This window comes from Vespa velutina, chromosome 1 (genome assembly GCF_912470025.1).
Source record: "Vespa velutina chromosome 1, iVesVel2.1, whole genome shotgun sequence".
NCBI classification, from domain to species: domain Eukaryota; kingdom Metazoa; phylum Arthropoda; class Insecta; order Hymenoptera; family Vespidae; genus Vespa; species Vespa velutina.
Window position 1 is genome coordinate 4,209,508 of NC_062188.1, and position 17,869 is coordinate 4,227,376.

The 17,869-nt window shown below is 31.2% G+C and overlaps 4 protein-coding genes across 9 annotated transcripts in view; 2 read left to right on the top strand and 2 right to left on the bottom strand.

The window, feature by feature from the left end:
• The window catches only part of LOC124947512 (low-density lipoprotein receptor-related protein 2), a 52,717-nt gene extending 45,800 nt beyond the window's left edge, over positions 1 to 6,917 (bottom strand). Inside the window, exons 1-3 of one of the 2 annotated variants that reach the window (XM_047489792.1) lie at positions 6,683 to 6,917; positions 1,390 to 1,501; positions 1,088 to 1,300 (exon numbers count right to left, since the gene is read on the bottom strand). Coding sequence is in view for 1 of the 2 variants with exons in the window: in XM_047489784.1 (XP_047345740.1) it covers positions 1 to 144 (144 nt within the window). In the remaining variant the exon portion in view is untranslated. Of the gene's footprint in view, positions 969 to 1,087; positions 1,301 to 1,389; positions 1,502 to 6,682 lie in introns of those variants that run through there. The other variant, XM_047489784.1, reaches the window with a different exon arrangement.
• Positions 6,918 to 7,029: 112 nt separating this feature from the next.
• LOC124947574 (cytochrome c oxidase subunit 6B2-like) lies at positions 7,030 to 9,882 on the top strand. Of its 4 annotated transcripts, none has more exons than XM_047489938.1 (3): positions 7,030 to 7,177; positions 9,419 to 9,505; positions 9,587 to 9,882. In XM_047489938.1, the coding sequence occupies exons 2-3, from the start codon at positions 9,441 to 9,443 to the stop codon at positions 9,753 to 9,755; spliced, it is 234 nt and encodes a 77-aa protein (XP_047345894.1). In that variant the 5' UTR covers positions 7,030 to 7,177; positions 9,419 to 9,440; the 3' UTR covers positions 9,756 to 9,882. The 4 variants fall into 4 exon arrangements, 3 of the variants coding, with proteins under 3 accessions (XP_047345894.1, XP_047345885.1, XP_047345905.1); XR_007100445.1 differs by lacking the exon at positions 9,587 to 9,882 and adding an exon at positions 8,063 to 9,333 and having other exon boundaries at positions 7,039 to 7,177; positions 9,419 to 9,496; XM_047489949.1 differs by lacking the exon at positions 7,030 to 7,177 and adding an exon at positions 8,812 to 9,333.
• A 196-nt stretch (positions 9,883 to 10,078) lies between these two features.
• LOC124947600 (U6 snRNA phosphodiesterase 1) lies at positions 10,079 to 11,405 on the top strand. The gene is made up of 4 exons (XM_047489981.1): positions 10,079 to 10,439; positions 10,509 to 10,651; positions 10,750 to 11,081; positions 11,185 to 11,405. The coding sequence occupies exons 1-4, from the start codon at positions 10,342 to 10,344 to the stop codon at positions 11,371 to 11,373; spliced, it is 762 nt and encodes a 253-aa protein (XP_047345937.1). The 5' UTR covers positions 10,079 to 10,341; the 3' UTR covers positions 11,374 to 11,405.
• On the bottom strand, positions 11,031 to 15,881 carry LOC124947524 (tonsoku-like protein). 2 transcript variants are annotated; one of them, XM_047489802.1, is made up of 6 exons: positions 15,740 to 15,881; positions 15,370 to 15,627; positions 15,111 to 15,279; positions 14,614 to 15,029; positions 12,493 to 14,541; positions 11,031 to 12,405 (listed from the first exon to the last, which is right to left on the bottom strand). In XM_047489802.1, exons 1-6 carry the CDS (start codon positions 15,750 to 15,752, stop codon positions 11,459 to 11,461), a joined length of 3,852 nt encoding a protein of 1,283 aa, XP_047345758.1. In that variant the 5' UTR covers positions 15,753 to 15,881; the 3' UTR covers positions 11,031 to 11,458. The 2 variants fall into 2 exon arrangements, with proteins under 2 accessions (XP_047345758.1, XP_047345765.1); XM_047489809.1 differs by lacking the exon at positions 15,740 to 15,881 and having other exon boundaries at positions 11,039 to 12,405; positions 15,111 to 15,284; positions 15,370 to 15,511.
• Positions 15,882 to 17,869: the final 1,988 nt, after the last annotated feature.

The following is a 17,869-nucleotide window of genomic DNA, read 5'->3' on the forward strand; positions in this document are numbered from 1 at the left end:
GAAGGCGTGAAAAACGAAGAGAGAATTGGTCCGATTCAGCCGTAAAGTTCTTTGGGGGCGATAGTCCGTAGCACATCCGGAAGCACGTTCACCACCAGAAAAGACGGTGCGCGGCCGCCGTGGCTCCGGCGCAGCCACCGCCATCGCACGCCTCCGTGTCGTTCTCCCTCACCGCACTCCGAGCACACAGAGCCGAGCCACTTTTCCTTTCCCCGCTCGATAGAGGAAGGACCGAGTGAGTGAGCGAGCGAGAGAGAGAGAGAGAGAGAGAGAGAGAGAGAGAGAGAGAGAGAGAGAGAGAGAGAGAGAGAGAGGAAGAGAGAAACAGAGGGTGATCCTCGAAAATTCGAACGGGAACAAAAGCTTTTTCCTTTCGTATTGTTTTCTTTTTTTCTTTCTCTTTCCTTTTCTTTTTCCTCTCTTTTATTCCCTTCGATACGAGCTTCCCGTCGTAAAAATTTACAAACGTACTAATTACTAACACTATTACTTACTAATACGTATGATATTACTTTTCTTCTAAAAACTATCTATTACTAGTAACCCACCGGCCCGGGGTTATACCTGGAGACTGCGTCGTTGACCGCTCTCACGCGTTGAGAACGAAAGAACAACAGGGATGGGAGAGGGGGAGGAGGAAGAGGGGAAAAAAAGCGTGAAAAAAAAGAAGACGCGAAGAACGAGACGGCACGAGATAATCGTCCGAGCCTTCAATTCATGGCTCGTACGAACGACGTTTACCCGGTCGCGGACAGTAAGCGACTGACTGCTCGCTCTCGCCGGCAAACTAACATGGTGACACGGCGTAGCGGCAGGTTGGCCTGTACGAAGCAAGCTCCGTCGACCAATCATAATGCTCCAAAGCGAGAGCTACTCCGCACCCTCGATGATCGGTCGACGATCGACGCGCCGATCGGATATCTTCGCCGATCCTTGTATATATACATACATACATACATACATACATACATACATACATACATACATACATACATACATACATACATACATACATACATACATACATACACACAAACATACATATACACATATATACAAATATACGTAACATATATATAATACGTACCATCGTCGTCGCGTTGTCATGTCGTTGTCGTCGTCATATGCTGTCGGCTTTCCATCGTATACATTACGATTGGTTGTAAAACATTTTTTTCTAACTTCCATTCCTTCTTCATCTTCCTTCTGTTTATCACCATATCTTTTCCGTATTAATTCTCCTTCGTTTCTCTTCTCACTCTTTCAAACCTCATTCTTACCTTCCATTTATTTCGTATATCTAGAAATATATGAAAATAAAGAAACAAGATGAGAAATCGAAGGATGGTAATTATTCTATATACATATATGTATATATGTATGTATCACCTGAGTTGCCAAGGCATTATCTTTCTTCCGTATTACACAAATATCCTATTCATCTTTCATCCTCCTTTCCTCGTCCTTCTCCTTCTCCTCCTCCTCATCCTCGCTAATCGACCTGTGACGTACAGATTGAGTAAAATGAGAGCTTTGCATAGATCTCTTCTTTTTTTTTCTTTTTCTTCGTCGAAACGTTACGAATATAGAATTTGGAAGACCCATTGATTAAATATGTATGTACGTCAAATAAAATAGGTTAACTTGAGGTAGGCTTTTCCTTCCGTTTAAAGATTTTATCGCTTTTACATATCGTTTTTACTTGCCGATCCTTCGAAATTAATTCTAAAATACACGAATAGTTTTTTCTTTTTTCGTTTTATTTTTCTTTCGTTTTCTTTTTCTTTTCGTTTTTTTTTTTTTTTTTTATACCTAAGAAGTTTCTTTTTTTCTTTTCCTTTTTTGTTTGTACTTTTTTCAAGAGAAATAATTTATGGCACGGATCTTCGTTGAAAACAAAAAAGAAAAAAAGAAAAAAGGAAAAGAAAAAAAAAGAAATTTAATCAACTATTCTTTTACTTTCCATTTAATCGACATTCCTATATTATTTCCAATATTTAATTGAATTAAATGCCTAGAACGAAGATTACATTTAACTCAGATATTAAAAGGCAGATCGGTGGTTAGCTTTATTAATAATGCAATTCTGTATGCGATCTCTAATCGATCGACTAACGTAAATATGTATTATAATAGCTTTCAAAGAGAAGATAAGACCAGACAGACAATCGACGAACTCACTAACACGTAAACTTTTCATAAATTCATATCACGTTCTTATCCACTTGCCAACCTCAATAAAGACACGCATATCGTTAACATGCTGATGACGTTCCATCATTTTGGTACCATGCACTACAAAAATTCAGGACTCCTATCATAAATCGCACAATTCTAATATTTACACGAGGAAATAATTTATTTGCGATACCGTTGTCATATTAACGAAGAAAAATATGATGATGATGGTGATGATGATGATGATGATGATGATGATGATGATGATGATGATGATGATGATGATGATGATGAAGAAGAAAAAGAAGAAGAAAACTAACCAAACCTGATTTATCATAATCATTAAAAAGATTATATTTTGCACGTGATTGATACATCAAGTTTCAGACCGATGAAAGATTTTCTGTACATAATATAACAACGAGAATATTTGATATCTCCGAGAGCTTTTGTGTTTCACAACATACACACACACACACACACACATACGTATACACACCACGACATTTTTAATGACGGGAAGGATAAATTGAAAAAGTGACGGGGGCGGGGAGAAAAAGAAGGAAGAAGGCTTCGGAGAGTTACGTCGGACGGAATTTTCCAAATCTATGTACGTATATATATATTTGCGAGGAAAAGCGTATTCACGAGATTTAACGTGCCTCGGAAATGACACGCTTTAATATATACACGTTACGGTTTAATAAAAGTAAATTCAATGAAAATGTTTTTCCGCCGATCTTAGAGCATCCCTATTCTTCTTTTTTTTTCTGTTTTCTTTTTTCCGGCTTCTCGAAAAAATTCTAACTCTAGTTTTATCATATTCCATATCAAAGAAACGAATTCGTTTCATTTGCTGGCAAACCGTGAGTTTTAAGTTGCGTCTGGGTTTGAGTTACATTCCGTTCTCTTTTTTTTTTCCTCTTTCTTTCTTTTTTACACATCTTGCATCCGAGCTGTGTTTTGAGTTTGCAAATTTTGCGTATCATGCAAAGTGGGTTGCAAGTTCTTGCGTATCTTACGCCCGTGTTGTAACTTTTCCATATCTTTCTTATCTGAGACAAGTACACGACGACCTAAATTGAGTCTTGGTTTCGTATTTTACGTCTGATTTGTGTCTCGGGTTTTAAGTTTCGTTTACTTTTGCTTATCTGAACAAAACGCATGCGAGGATTTTTAAACGGTAAAGTAGAAATACAGGAAAAGGAAGATCAGAAAATGTTTGTAGCACGAAATAAAAAAAAAAATTTATAAGAGAGAGAGAGAGAGAGAGAGAGGAGAAAGGTTTCTTAGAGAATTAGTTCTGTCAACGTAAGACCGTAACATCTTTCAAATCGTTTCGTGGCTTCTACACCGTGTGACAGATGACGAGCTAAACGTTATACCCAAGGAAGCCTTATATCAAACAATATGTATGTATGTATATATAAAGGAGGGAATGAAAGGACGAAAAAGAGAGAGAAATCCGGATGCCACGGTGGCTTCGCTTGCATTTCTAGTCGGCGCCTTCACGGTACCGCGACATCGCTAGAGACAATAGGAAAGGTCGTGGAGTCTCTGGTATTTTGCTGGGTCTAATAGACGTGTTCAAGCGCACACACACACGCACACATACACACACACATCATATATACATACATACATCATATATATATATATATATATATATACATACATACATATACCCTACCATGCATACATACATAAATGAGAGAAACGAAAGAATAAATTCTGAAGAGATAAAAGAAGAATTAAGAAAAGGAACGAAAACAAAATGATGACAAAATGATGACAAAATGATGACAAATTGCTTGAAATTGATCTTGATCGATAAATTCTTCTATGTATCTATTATTCTTATTACTAATCAAACAATATATATGTATGTATGTATATATGTTTCAATACGAATATATTTCTCTTTTATTAATAAATATAATATTATTAAGTATTTATCAGATATAATATTATTAAACAATTATTCATTATTATTATTATTATTATTATTATTATAAATATAATAAGCCAATAAATCTATTATGCATTTGACATAATAACTGATTTATAAAAAGGGGGAGGAAAGAGAGAGAGAGAGAGAGAAGGAGAGAGAGAGAGAGAGAGAGAGAGAGAGAGAGAGAGAGAGAGAGAGAGAGAGAGAGAGAGAGAGAGAGAGGATACATAGATTTTTGCAAAGCATATCGGACAGGAGAAGAAGAAGAAGAAGAAAAATAAAAAAACAAACAAACATAATAAAAAAAAAGAAAAAGAAGAAAAATAAAAGAAAAATTGCGACGTATGCGCGCGAGTGAGCACCTGTGTACTAGTCGCGTGGCGTGCGTGTGTGCGCGCCACGAATGGAAAAAAATAGAGGGCGAGCGTGTGCGCGCGACGGCGAAGGTGCGCGCGCGGATCGTTGGAGGGAGAACGAGAAAGAGATGGTACTTTGTTATTTTGCTCGTGTGCGCTCAGAGAGCCGGCAAGCTGCGCGCTCGTGTTCGCGTTACTTCGTACCTCGTGTTGAATTGGGTGTGGGATGTGTATGTGTATGTGCATGTGTGCGTGTAAGTGTGTGCACGGCCGCCTGGCACGGCCAGGTACCAAATGCCGCAAGGTCATGACTCGAGCATACTACACACATAAGCAGTACGATGTTGCGCCCGCACAGCTCTCTTTTTCTCTCTCTCTCTTTCTCTCTGACTCTTTATCCATCTCTCTCTTTCTTTGACCCTTTATTTATCTCTTTCTCTATCTCTCTCTCTCCCTCTTTCTCTCTCTCTCCCCCCTTATTCTTTCAATCCTTCTCCCTATGGAGAACCAATCTCGAGGACTACCTCTTACACCAGAAAGGACACCTTATGAGAGGGCAACCTCATTGGGGAAGGAGAAGAGAAATTTACACATATACATATATTTACAATATCTCTGAATGATCGGCACAAACTACGAGATTCCATATATTTAAGTTTCTATAAAGTGCAACTTAATATTATAATATACGATTTCCAAATCCCTCCCTCCTCCATTCTAAATATACACACATACACACACACACACACACACAGACTATGCGACGAAGATATGTAACTGTTTACGTAAAATTTATAGTAAGAATAAAAGTTCATCGCTTCATCTATTTCTTGATTGACTTATATATATGTGTAAAAAAAAAAAATATATATATATATATATATATCGTTTGAAATTTTACGTAATATATTAATATCGGATAATATGAAAAATATTGAAAATCTAAGTAAAAAGAGTAATATCTATATTATTTTTAATGGAGTAATGGAAAAGATTCAATGACTACGATCGACCATAGAAGAACCGCTGAATTCAAAAATGTCAAGGATCCAAATTCCGTTATGCGGCCTCGCGTAGAAACATTATTATACGTCATGGTAACAACAGCTTGGATGAGTGGATGGATGGATGGATGGATGAACAAATTGGTAACTACCATAAGTGGTTTGAAAATAATGACTTTTTTACATATATTGTTTTTCGTATGTTCTTTTCTTTTCTTTTCTTTTTATTTCTTTTTTTCTTATTTTAGTATATCTCTGAATGAAAATGTTCCATGTAGATATATATGTACGTGCGATAAAAGGAAAAAGTACGGATTCACCGGGAACGTTCGAAGCACGCATTGTTTTTTATTCCGTGTCTCTCTTCGCTTTAAAAAGAGACGAGTGCTTGTTTGCTGACGTCGTCAGAGAGTGGTACCGAATGGTACCTTTACATTCTCACGGTGGGTAATCTTTGCCGTTTCCTATGAGATTGCACGTCGCAACGAGAAAAGGTACACGTTTCAAAAGAAAATTTTTATGATCTGTGCAAGAAAATCAGTATTAAAAGGAGGAGAGGAGAGGAGAGGGGGGGGAGAGAGAGAGAGAGAGAGAGAGAGAAAGAGAAAATAAAAAATAAAGAAAAAGGGAAATGATCTTTTATCATTAACTAATCAAAAATAGACGACTACAATAATGAGAATGAAAAATCAGATTTTAATCTACATTGTATGCTTACAGAATACTATTAACTTTACTAATTTATATATGTTGTAAGTATGCGTATATGCATGTATACATATATGTATGTATATATTGGACGTACAAATAAATGAATTCGATTAATAAAAACATTGTGTGAATTAAAACGTAATACTCATTATATGTTTCCTAACGTTTCTATATTGTATACATTCTATCTCATGGAGAAAAGAGGTTACTAATTCGCACACACTCATCTATGTTTATATACGAGCGAAAGTATATTGTTAAAAGACAATTAAAGTATTCTTTTTTTTTTTTTTTTTTTTTTTTATGTGTCATCAAGAAAATTACAGGATATTTTATAAGATAAGTATATTTTAATTATACAGAAATTCTCTAATGTAACTTTGACCTGCATTTGTAAAATATCTGATTATAATGAAGTGTGGTTCATGTGAGATATTAAGAACGATAGGTTAACGAGCATTATCTAATTAATATCTTCTTACCTATCTTTCCATCTTCTAATAACGAACATTCATCATTTATTACAACGCGTATTATTTAATCGTATCCATATTAACATTAATTAAATTTGTCCAAATCCTGTCAATATATTTGCGATGTATAAAAATAACTTTCTAAAGATATTTTTTGACTGTATTGGACTGGTTTACAGTCAATGACACTATTTTATGAAAGGTTGGTTATAAGATATAATCATTTCTGATTGGTTATATTTTTAGGTTAGAAGAGATTTTCGTTAATTCACTTTTATTGGTTAGGTTCTTTTTTGATGCATTTTGGTAACGATCATTTACCACGTCATCGAAAATCTTGTACCCTCATTCGTTGAATCCCACGGATAATTCTGCGCATGTATTCTGAAAATCGTGCTTAACTATACTCCTAGGCAGAGCAAACTTTCTTCGTGCGCATGACGTAACGAATCTTCTGGTATACCTCTAGTAGCCATTTTGTTTTCGTCGGGACGGCTGATCAAGGTATTGCATTAAAGATAATTTGTGTAATTTTAGAATATTATACGATCAATAGTATTAACAAACACTCAAAGAAAGTTTCGGGTAGTTTAATATAATTGTTAAAATTTACTTTATCAAATAATAATAATTCGTAATACATATAATCACAGATAAGAAACTGTTCTGTACAATATAATGCTTTTCAATCGATCCAAATTTCCTTTCAATCTTCTATGAAATGGATAAAAATATTTGTAAAAATTAATGTTTATCCGCAATATTATCTTTTTTATTCAATTACATTGTATATTCGATCGTAGAAGTCACCCCTAACCGAACGTCTGTTATAAATACATTTATCTCTTCAAAGTAATTGGTAAAAATTTGTAAAACCAATATCAATTGAGTTCATGTCGAGTAAAAATTGATATGTCATTATATTTTAAATAAAACTACAAAAGTTGCCTTTATATAAGAGTTTACGTCAAATTAATAAAATATTCTAAAATTAAACAATTTCTTTGAAGATAGTAACGCTCTGACTCCTTCATGCACACTCATGAATATAATCCATTCGTGAGATAGTTTTATAAATGTTCCTGGGAGTAAGAGAGTTGAAATTAAATTTATACATGAATAATTATAATATTCTATATCTATAGAAAGCAACGTTAAATCAATTCTATAAGCTTACTATTAAATTAAAAATGATTATATCATGATAGATATAAAAAAATATGTTAAATATAAAGCACAAAGATGTTAATATATCAAAGTATTTAGTATATATTCTCTCGCTCTAAGTCTACTTGTCTCTTGCAAATGTGTATTTAGAGCCAGTCATATAAAGGCCTGATGAATTAAAATAGGCTGTGTACTTATAGAAGGCAGTTTCTATCCTTATAGGTATCCATCTGTCCGTTCACCCTGGTCAGTGAGGTATTTGAGCTCTTCACCATGGATTCAAAACGGCATGAATGCAGCGCCAGGTCACACACAGACTCACCACCTACTCCACCCTCACCTCCCCTGTATAGCTCAAGTTACACAACGCATGACAACTACAAAAGCAGAACATCTCGTCGATCGCCTTCGCCTACAGACTACAGGAGCAGTAAATCTTCCCGGAATGAATCGCCACCGGATAGACGAAGAAGGAAAAGGAGTACTTCCAGACCTTCTCCAATCCGATCTCACAGACGATCTCGTTCGAGTGACAGAGACAAAGATCGGGATAGAGACAGGGACAGGTCACGGAAGTATTCACGAAGAGATAGATCAAGATCTCGATCAAGGGGAAGGTCTCGTTCAAGAGATAGAAGACGCAGTCGTAGCAGAAATAGAAGTAGAGACAGGCACAGATATAGAGAAAGTCGTAGACATCATAGAGCACCATCGTATGAATCTGATGCTTTTGAAGATCATGCAGATACGGTTGTAGCACAACAACAGCCCGTTCCACAGCCAAATGCCTTTAAAAATGATGGAAGTTTTATGGAAATGTTTAAAAAAATGCAAGAACAAATGCAACCTGCACAACAACCAACAACTTCTGTTCTCGAGGAAAAGCCAGTAATACCACCACCTTTGATGGTTGGAAAAAGACGAGGAGGAAGAATCCTAAAAACTGGAATGGTTGCAAAGCCAAAGACTGAGCAAACTGTTGAACAACCCAAGGATGCATGGTCACTTTATATGGCAGAAGTGAAAAAATATCGTGAAGTTTGTTGTCAGGAAGAGGATAATACTAGACCATTGGTCAAATAATTAATTTTTTTCTCTTCTTTGTCGCCTCATTATTCCTATAACAAATGTGCTGTGAACGATTAATTTTTTTTTATTTGACTTTCTAATGATTGAAACATTATGTGACATTCAAGAGTATCGAATGGTAATTTAATAACATACTTTGCACTTAAGTAATTTCAATATATTTTTTAAGGGTATGAGACATGACTTTTGAAACGAAATTAATTTTTAATCAAATCTATATAATATCTGTAATATGCTAATTTGAAACTGTATATGAATGCCTTTATAGACAAAGTATATTATTTAAACAATATTCTTATGTATGAAAGAGAGAAAGAGACTATAAAAAAAAAAACAAATGAAATTGTGATAGTGATTAGATGAGGCAAGAGACATATGGCCTAGAGCGAGGGACTGTATACAAAGTATGTAGCAAAGGGTTGAAGGGGTGACGTGTAATATTTACAGAAAAATTTCAATAGAAATTAAGTAACTTGTAACTTGTTAAAGAGTATTCTAAACTGCTGCCATCATGTCACAAGTAGAGTGGAAGACAGCGCCATTTGATCCAAGGTTCCCAAATCAAAATCAAACAAGGTATGACTTTTTGAATATGATATTAAAAACATTGATATCATTAATAATTTGATGATATTAATGATCTTAATAAATATGTAGATACTGCTACCAAAATTTCTTGGATTTTCATCGCTGTTCCAATAAACACAGTCAAGATTATGAACCCTGTAAGTACTTCAAACGAGTCTACACTTCTGTATGCCCGAATGATTGGGTTTCTAAATGGAATGATCAAGTTGAAGAGGGCATATTTGCAGGAAGAATTTAGAAAGGTTGTTATCTATGAACTTTGCCTTCCCTTTTAGTGAATTCTTTGTGAAGAACAGGATATTCAGATCATTTTCTCCTGTTTGTAAAGTAATTAATAATTATTAAAATGAGAATATAAATATGTATGTATGTGTATATTTTGTAATACCTTAAAACCTTCTGCCCTTCTGATAATTTTATTTTTCATTTTTTCTTTATTTTCTCTTATATACGAATCTTTATCATATTATGTTTTGAAATATGATCTTGTAGAGCTCAAACTTAACGGAATTTACTTTCTATTTATAAAAATGAAAAATGTAATTTTTCAAAGATCATTAAAAATTTTTATTTTAACTTTTTACTTCCATTTTTATACACAAACTATATTGTTATTATACTTATAAACTATCCTAATGAAAATACTGTTACACGAAAGAAAATCAATGCTTAAGTAATATGATGAGATAACTAAGAAATGTTTATTAGTAGCAATCAATTTTACGTTCACCAATAAGAGTCAAGGTATTGACATACACTTCGCGAAGTAAATTATTTTTTTTTATCGAATATAGTAACTTATTTGGAGCGAAAATTTTTAAAATATGTCAAGTATTAACAGTTTAAATTTAATTAGTGAATATTATTCGTCTAATTCGGAAGATGAAGAAGAAAATGAAAAATATAAAAAAATTGATGGAAGGTAATCAGATGTTTATAGGTTAGATTTTGATTATTTAGAAACATGTAAAGGTATATTTTCCATTTACAGTCTAACTGTGCCTCAAAGTATTCTATCATGGAAAGGTGTTCCTCATCACGAAGAAATAATAGATAATCCGTCAGATCATAATGGAAAGATAAGAACTTTTAAACATGAACGTGGCAATTGGGCAACGTTAGTTTATGTAAATTGTAAATGCAAGATTTTGTAGTGCACTAAATAATGAAAGCTTATTAATGCATATTGTATGATGTCAGAATAATAAAATATTTAATATTTATTGTTGTAGATACACCTAGTGACGCTATGCTTTCTTGGATAAAATCAATTGCAACTTTATTGCCAAAAGATAGCAATATACTTTTCGAGCAATTCCATATTAGTCTTACTCGAACATTGATTTTAAAATTTCATTGGATCGAATCCTTCGTCGAAAGTTTAAAAAAATTATTTCAAAAGACAAACAAATTTACTATGGAACTTACTGATATAAAAGTATATTGTAATGAAGAAAGAACTCGTACATTTCTTGGAATAAATTGTTACAGTAATGTGTTAAATTATTTAATTTCTTCTATTGATAATATATTGACAGAATATCAGTTACCACCATTTTATGAGGTATGAACATGATAATTTTCCAATGTACTTAAAGTAATTTTGTGAATTATGTCAGACTTATTGTTATGAGATTCACGTAATTATTTTTTTTTCTCTCTTTAAGGACCCTTCATTCCATGTAAGTATCCTTTGGTGGGTAGGAGATAAAGAAGACTACCTCAACAAAGTTCTATCTTCAATCAATTCCAGTTTTAATAAATTTTTGATTGATTATACAGAAGAAAATTATGTACATATTAATGAATTATATTGTAAAGTAGGAAATAAACTTTATACATTTAAATTACAATAAAATTATGGGTATTAATAATACTGTAAATACATAGTTATATTAATAAGACACTAAAAGCTTAATTTATCATTCTATAATATCATAACTATGATGGTTTAAAAATTGTAAGATTGTGTGATAATTTATGTACAATACCTTTTCCTTCCCATAAAACTAACCAAGATTGACATATATCAGGTATCATATTAACAATTAAAGTACATATTTCAGGATTCTTTATAGTTATATTTGGATCAGGTGGTTCTGTAATATTTGTACATCCACTGATATCTATATATCTTAGTGTAGGCCTATGATTCAATAACATATGTACAGATATCAATGAAATTTTCGAATTGCCATTAAGTATTAATTTTGTAAGATTTGGTGCTTGTAAGAGTATAGATTTAACATCATCATCAGTAATGTCACAACAAGCAAATTCAAGTGATTCTAAAGTCATAAAAAAAAATTTAGAATTCTGAATGATATCAGTGATAAAGGAACTCCGAGTTGGATGAAGCGTATTAGATAAATTTAAATTAACTAATTGTCTTTGTAAAGAATAGAATTTGCTGTTACCATTTAAAAAATTCCATGATAAATCTAAATTTACAAGATTATTACTTTCAATGGAAAAATTAAAATCATTTAGTTCACAGTGTCGTAAAGACAAAGTTTGTAAGTTCTTTAATGGTGCAATCAGTTTGTGAATTGTTTCTTGAGAATTCGGTCCGAGTGGATTATAACTAAAATCTAGTACTCTTAGTTGAACTGGTAACTTTTCTATCCTTAACAAACAATTGTGATCAATATCACATTGTTGCAAGTATAATTCTTGCAGAAGTGATAAATCTGAAAGACAATTAGACAATATTTTTCCACTATTGAGAAAAACTCCTCCAGACAAATATAATACTTGCAAATGTTTTTGATACTCTAGAGCTTTAAGCAAAGGTTCAAGTTCCGTTTCCTTTGTTTCATCTGATTTAAGTCGGAAAACAGACGTATTCTCGCACGATTTTAAACATTTTATTGTTGTCTCTTCTGGCACTAAAAATATAAAATATTTTTAATTATAATTTTACTATTTTATTGATAATGATCACTTGGATATAAAAAATATTTTTATTATATTACCTATTTGAATAATTCTGCAAATTGTTTTATACCTCTCTACAATAGATGGTATTTCTATTTTGATAATTTCACATTTTAAATATTTTATATTTTCATTTCCTTTTACAATGTGAATTATATTCTCAGAAGAAACTGGATCTCCTTCCATTGTTTTTAAAACAAGCTCCACTATACATCCAGTTTCATCACAGAACTTTTTCCTTATATCATCTAAGATAATTTTTAATATATCATCTCTTTCTTGCTCAAGTATAACTAATTTTAAATCAAAAATTTTATTTTTTATAAAGATCTGTAAATTCGTTGATATTCCATTATTACTTTGATGAGATGAATTATCCAGAATATTTGAACAAATAGGTGAAGGAGTACGAGATATAGAATTCTTAGTAAAACCAGTAGAAAATAAGGAGATCTGTTTATTTTTCTTTTTTCTAAATTGTTTAGGTGAATTAGCAGGACTGGTTACTTTACTTGCATTACTATTGTCACTGTCTTCTAATGCAATAATATTATGTATTTCTTTTTCTTCTTCTTCTTCTTCTTCTTCTTTTTCGTCATCAGTATCAATTTTTTGTCGTTTTACACGTGTACTATTTGTCTCATTATCTATATTGAAACTATTTGATTTTCTTTTGGTAGTTGTATTGAAAATATCATTTGAAGATTTTTTTTTGGAACTTGTGCACATATCATCTTCTAACCAGTCATCAACTAAATCTTCTTCAGTATCCAGAAGAGGATTTGTTATTTTACACTTATCATTAGAATTCATGATTGGTCTTATTAAACTACCTCTATGTTTTAAATTAGCTATTGTTCTTTTATAATCTTCTCCGGCAGATATCTTCTTAGGTTCTACTTCCTCAATCTGTGTTTCTAGATCTATTAATTTTTTATAATCATGTTTAGATATAGGAGATTGTTTTTTAGATTTCTTTATACTTGTTGGCACCACAGATACTAATTTTTTATACATATTATCATATTCCATTTGTTCGTTTAATGATAAGTTGCCTGCACGATCCTTCCAACTTTCTAAGCAATCTAATACTGTATCTCCTTCTTTTGTTCTGAGAGTAACATTTGCACCGTATTCCATTAACAGGCACATCATAGATAAATTCCCGCATGATGCGGCGTCATGAAGAGGTGTAATACCCCCACACAATGATCCACCTGGATCATTCACGTTTGCTCCACTTTTAAGTAACAATTTAGCTATTTCTATATAATCATGATTTGCAGCTTCATGGAGCGGAGTCCAACCACAGTGATCTCTTACGTTCGTTGGATGTCCTGCTGTTAACAATTTTTCTACATTTGCAATATTACCATTAATACATGCAACATGAAGCTGTGTTTCTCCTTTTTCATTTCTCCTCACTGCAAGACCTCTCTTAAAGCGTCGTTTTGTTGTTTCAATATTTTCTTTAGATTGCAATTCATTTTCCACATCCGACAAGTCTTCTAAACAAATATCTCCTCCAATATTTACACTTTCTATTTCACTTTCACTTTCACTTTCTTCATCGATAAGATGATTCGTCAGATTACTTAATTTTTCTTGGATCATTTCTGTAGTATCATTATCTTCTGTTTTCTTTAAATAAAGTAAGAATTCTTTTAGAACAGATATTTGAAGCTTTTTATTTTCTGACTGTTCTACCGTGGATAATGCTAAATTATAAGATTTTTTAATTTCTGCATCAGAAGATTTATTAGCTATTTGTAAATCAGCTAAGAAAAGAGCAGACCTACATATTTCATGTGGATCACTACATAATTCAAGTTCTCTAATAGCAAACTGTAATGCTTCATCATATCGATCTGCATCGCGCAGAGTTTGTGCTAAACTTATTAAAGCAGCACCTATTTTCTCACTTCCACTGTCTTCTGCACATTTTAGCATTTCCTGATAATAATTTATTGCTTTTTCAAAAGAATGTACAGCTACAGTTGCATCTCCTAATGTTTCATACAATTTTTGTTTAACAGATATATCATCTTCAATAAATAAATTTTCTTCAGTTCTACATATTATTACCACTAAAAAGAATCAGATAATATTTAAATATAAAATATTTTTCATTTCGAATTTAACAAATATTGTAAATTTACCAATTCTTAAATATTTTTCCACTTGTTCATTCACATTCTGTGGTAATCCCTTGGTCAAATATAAAGAAACTAATATTTTACGGGCATCACTCCATTCTCCAATTTTCAACAATAACTCTGCTTTAGTAAGATGCGCTTCAGCTTTTAATGATACATTGTTTATATCAGCAGCAGTATCAAGATGCTGCAATGCTAATGCAGTTTTTCCTCGACGTTCATATACAGCAGCTAAAGCAATATTTGTTCTATGTAAGTCTTCATTCAAATTATGTTTTTTACATAATATTGCTGCTTTTTCAATAAGATCAATTGCTTGTTCAAGTTCTTTTTGAGCTTCAAGTATTAAACCTAAATTTAAGAGCAATCGTGTACGCATTGTCATCATTTCTTCTAATTTAATATTTGAATTTTCTAATCTATAAATAAATAAACAATATATATCATTTAATAGGACATAAAAATAATCATATATTGAAGATTAAAAATGTATAAAATACTCATTGCAAAGACGTATACTCCTTGTATATGCCTTTTTAGCATCGACTAAAGCATTTTTTTTTCCATCAGATTCTTTGGGTTGCGTTTCGGCTAAGCAAAAATATGTTCTTCCTAATGTAGCAAAAGCACGCTGTTCTTCCAATAAATTTTTTACCTTTTGGGCACCCTCTGTTCTAACATATAAATTGTAATAGAGTCATTTATCTTATTTAAAAGTTATATTAATTATTTTTATTCCTGTATATGTATCACACAAACCAAGATATTCATTCAGATGTATCAATGCCTCTTCATAATTACCAAGACCGGTATATACTTCACCGATCATTCTATGCGCAATTGCGCAATTCAACTCGTCGTTTAAAATTTGACAAGTTTCTAATTGTTGTATATATTCTTGTAAAGCATCCTCTAATCTTCCAGTTTGAAAATATAAATCTCCAAGTTCTTTAATAATTTCAGCCAAATGCTGTAAATTTCCATCGCGCTTTGCACGTTGTTTTCTTTTGATAAGTCCTTATTTTAATAAATGAAAAAGTATTAATTAAAAATATACTAATGTAATATATCAGAATTATTCATAATATATTTTAATTTTATTATGATCATTCGAATACAAAATACTTACTATCTTCTTCCATATTGCAATAAATTATGTATTAATAACAAAAGTCAATGGCACCGTTCATAACCTCACATTTGCATCAAGTTAATATATTTTTTTTTCAGATTGTAGTAAACTATAGTTTTAGTATAATAGTATTCGGTATATAACTATAGTATAACAACTTTTTGTTGATTTTTTTTTATTCGTTATATAATATAAATATAATCTAAACTTTAAAATCTTTTTATTTTCAGTGTATGCCAAAAGATTAGAATTTTATATTTGAAGGACTACCATTGTACATAAAGCGAATGAATTCGAAGTTCTCTTTACGCACTACTTGAGTATTTATAGGTTATGAATATTTTGACGAAAAATTGTATATATTTTTCTTTTTTAATATTACTAAAACGTATTTCTGTAAATGACAATAAATGTAAACAGCAGTAAAGAAAAAACACTTTTTTTTTTTATACGATATATACATCAACTCTTTTGGCAACTTTATTCTTTCGCATTATAGAAACTTCACACAGGCATATCTTTATAGTTGTATTTATATACATGTACATATACAATCATCACGATAAGAAATAAAAATTATTCTAAAAGTTAACATAAAAAAAAGGAAAACAAACAAAATGAAAGGGATTATATATATATATATTTTTTTTTATAGTCTTCTTGTCATTTATATGATAATTGATATAATTAATAACTTATATATATTCTAAATTGTATAATAATTGACTGAATACGTAATATTACATTTATTTTAGTAAAATGATTTGTATGTCATTCTGCTATTTTTTTGTTAATTTCTTTTTCTTTTTATTTTACCAACATATACTCATGTGGTATATGCTGTTTTGATTTACAATGATCTAATGTTTCGTTTACTTCAATGTACATACATGATTTATTTTAAATAATATCATTCAGATCAAAGGGAACAAGCAGTCAGTTAATCTAAAAGTAAACATTTTTTTATCTTAAACATAACTATCTATTACGATTGAACTAATTCTTAACTAATTCTTTTACAATGATCTTTGTTATTTCAATTTCCAAATGCTATAATATTACATATCAGGCTTATTTGAAACGATATCACTTAAAGCTAATTATTGATGTTACTTTAGCTCGTTTTTGTGCATAAAATTTTCATGATAAATTATTTATTTCATTTAATTATATTAGAAATTTATGGCTGCATTTTTCTCTTTTAAAAAGTCATGCTCAAAAACAGACTTTTTTATAATCATTTCTAATAAACAGAGGATATATAAAACATATTCTCTGAGAATCTTCTGAGGAACGTATGCACAAAAGCGGACTTTTCGTTACGATATTCTCGCTTTCATTATATTTACATACAATTGCAAATATCGCACAAATATTCGAAGCATAGCATATTATGATCTAACCGTGTTTGAGCTTCGAATAATTTTAATAGCTTGCTAAGAAAAAATAAAATAGGAAAAGAAGAAAAAAAAACGAAAGAAAGAAAAATACAATAAAGATAATCACACATTAGATATTACAGAGACTAGGCAAATAATTGTCTCGAAATGACGTAGCTCGACGTTCCTTAGATTAAATAGTCTTGACAACGCGAGTTCATTATATTTTTTTCTTTAATAAATAATACACGTAACTTCTCTAATATAAGCAGATATTAAATACATTAAGCGTAAATATTATATTCGAGAGTTACTTGAATACTTCATTGTTATTCATATACTCACATGTCATTAATCGGTGGAATTCTTTTTTTTAATAATCCAATTAAAAATTTTTAATATATTTCTATTAAGATTGTCTAATTCCATTTGGATTATTATCATCAATAAAATTTACCAAACAATTTTCATAATAAAATAATATTATATTTTATATACAAATCATTATAAATAAGATGAAATATAAACTTTTAAATAAATTCAATCAAATAGATTTTTATTTTATAACAAATATTGTAAATAAAGAGAAATACTTCTCAACCTGTACAAATTTCGTCCAATTAAGTACAGTCATTACGATAGAACAATATAATTGTTATAATCAATTAATAAATTTATAGATAAAATATACACACATATATGTATATATAAATATATATATATATAGGAATAAACAGTGCTATTCTCA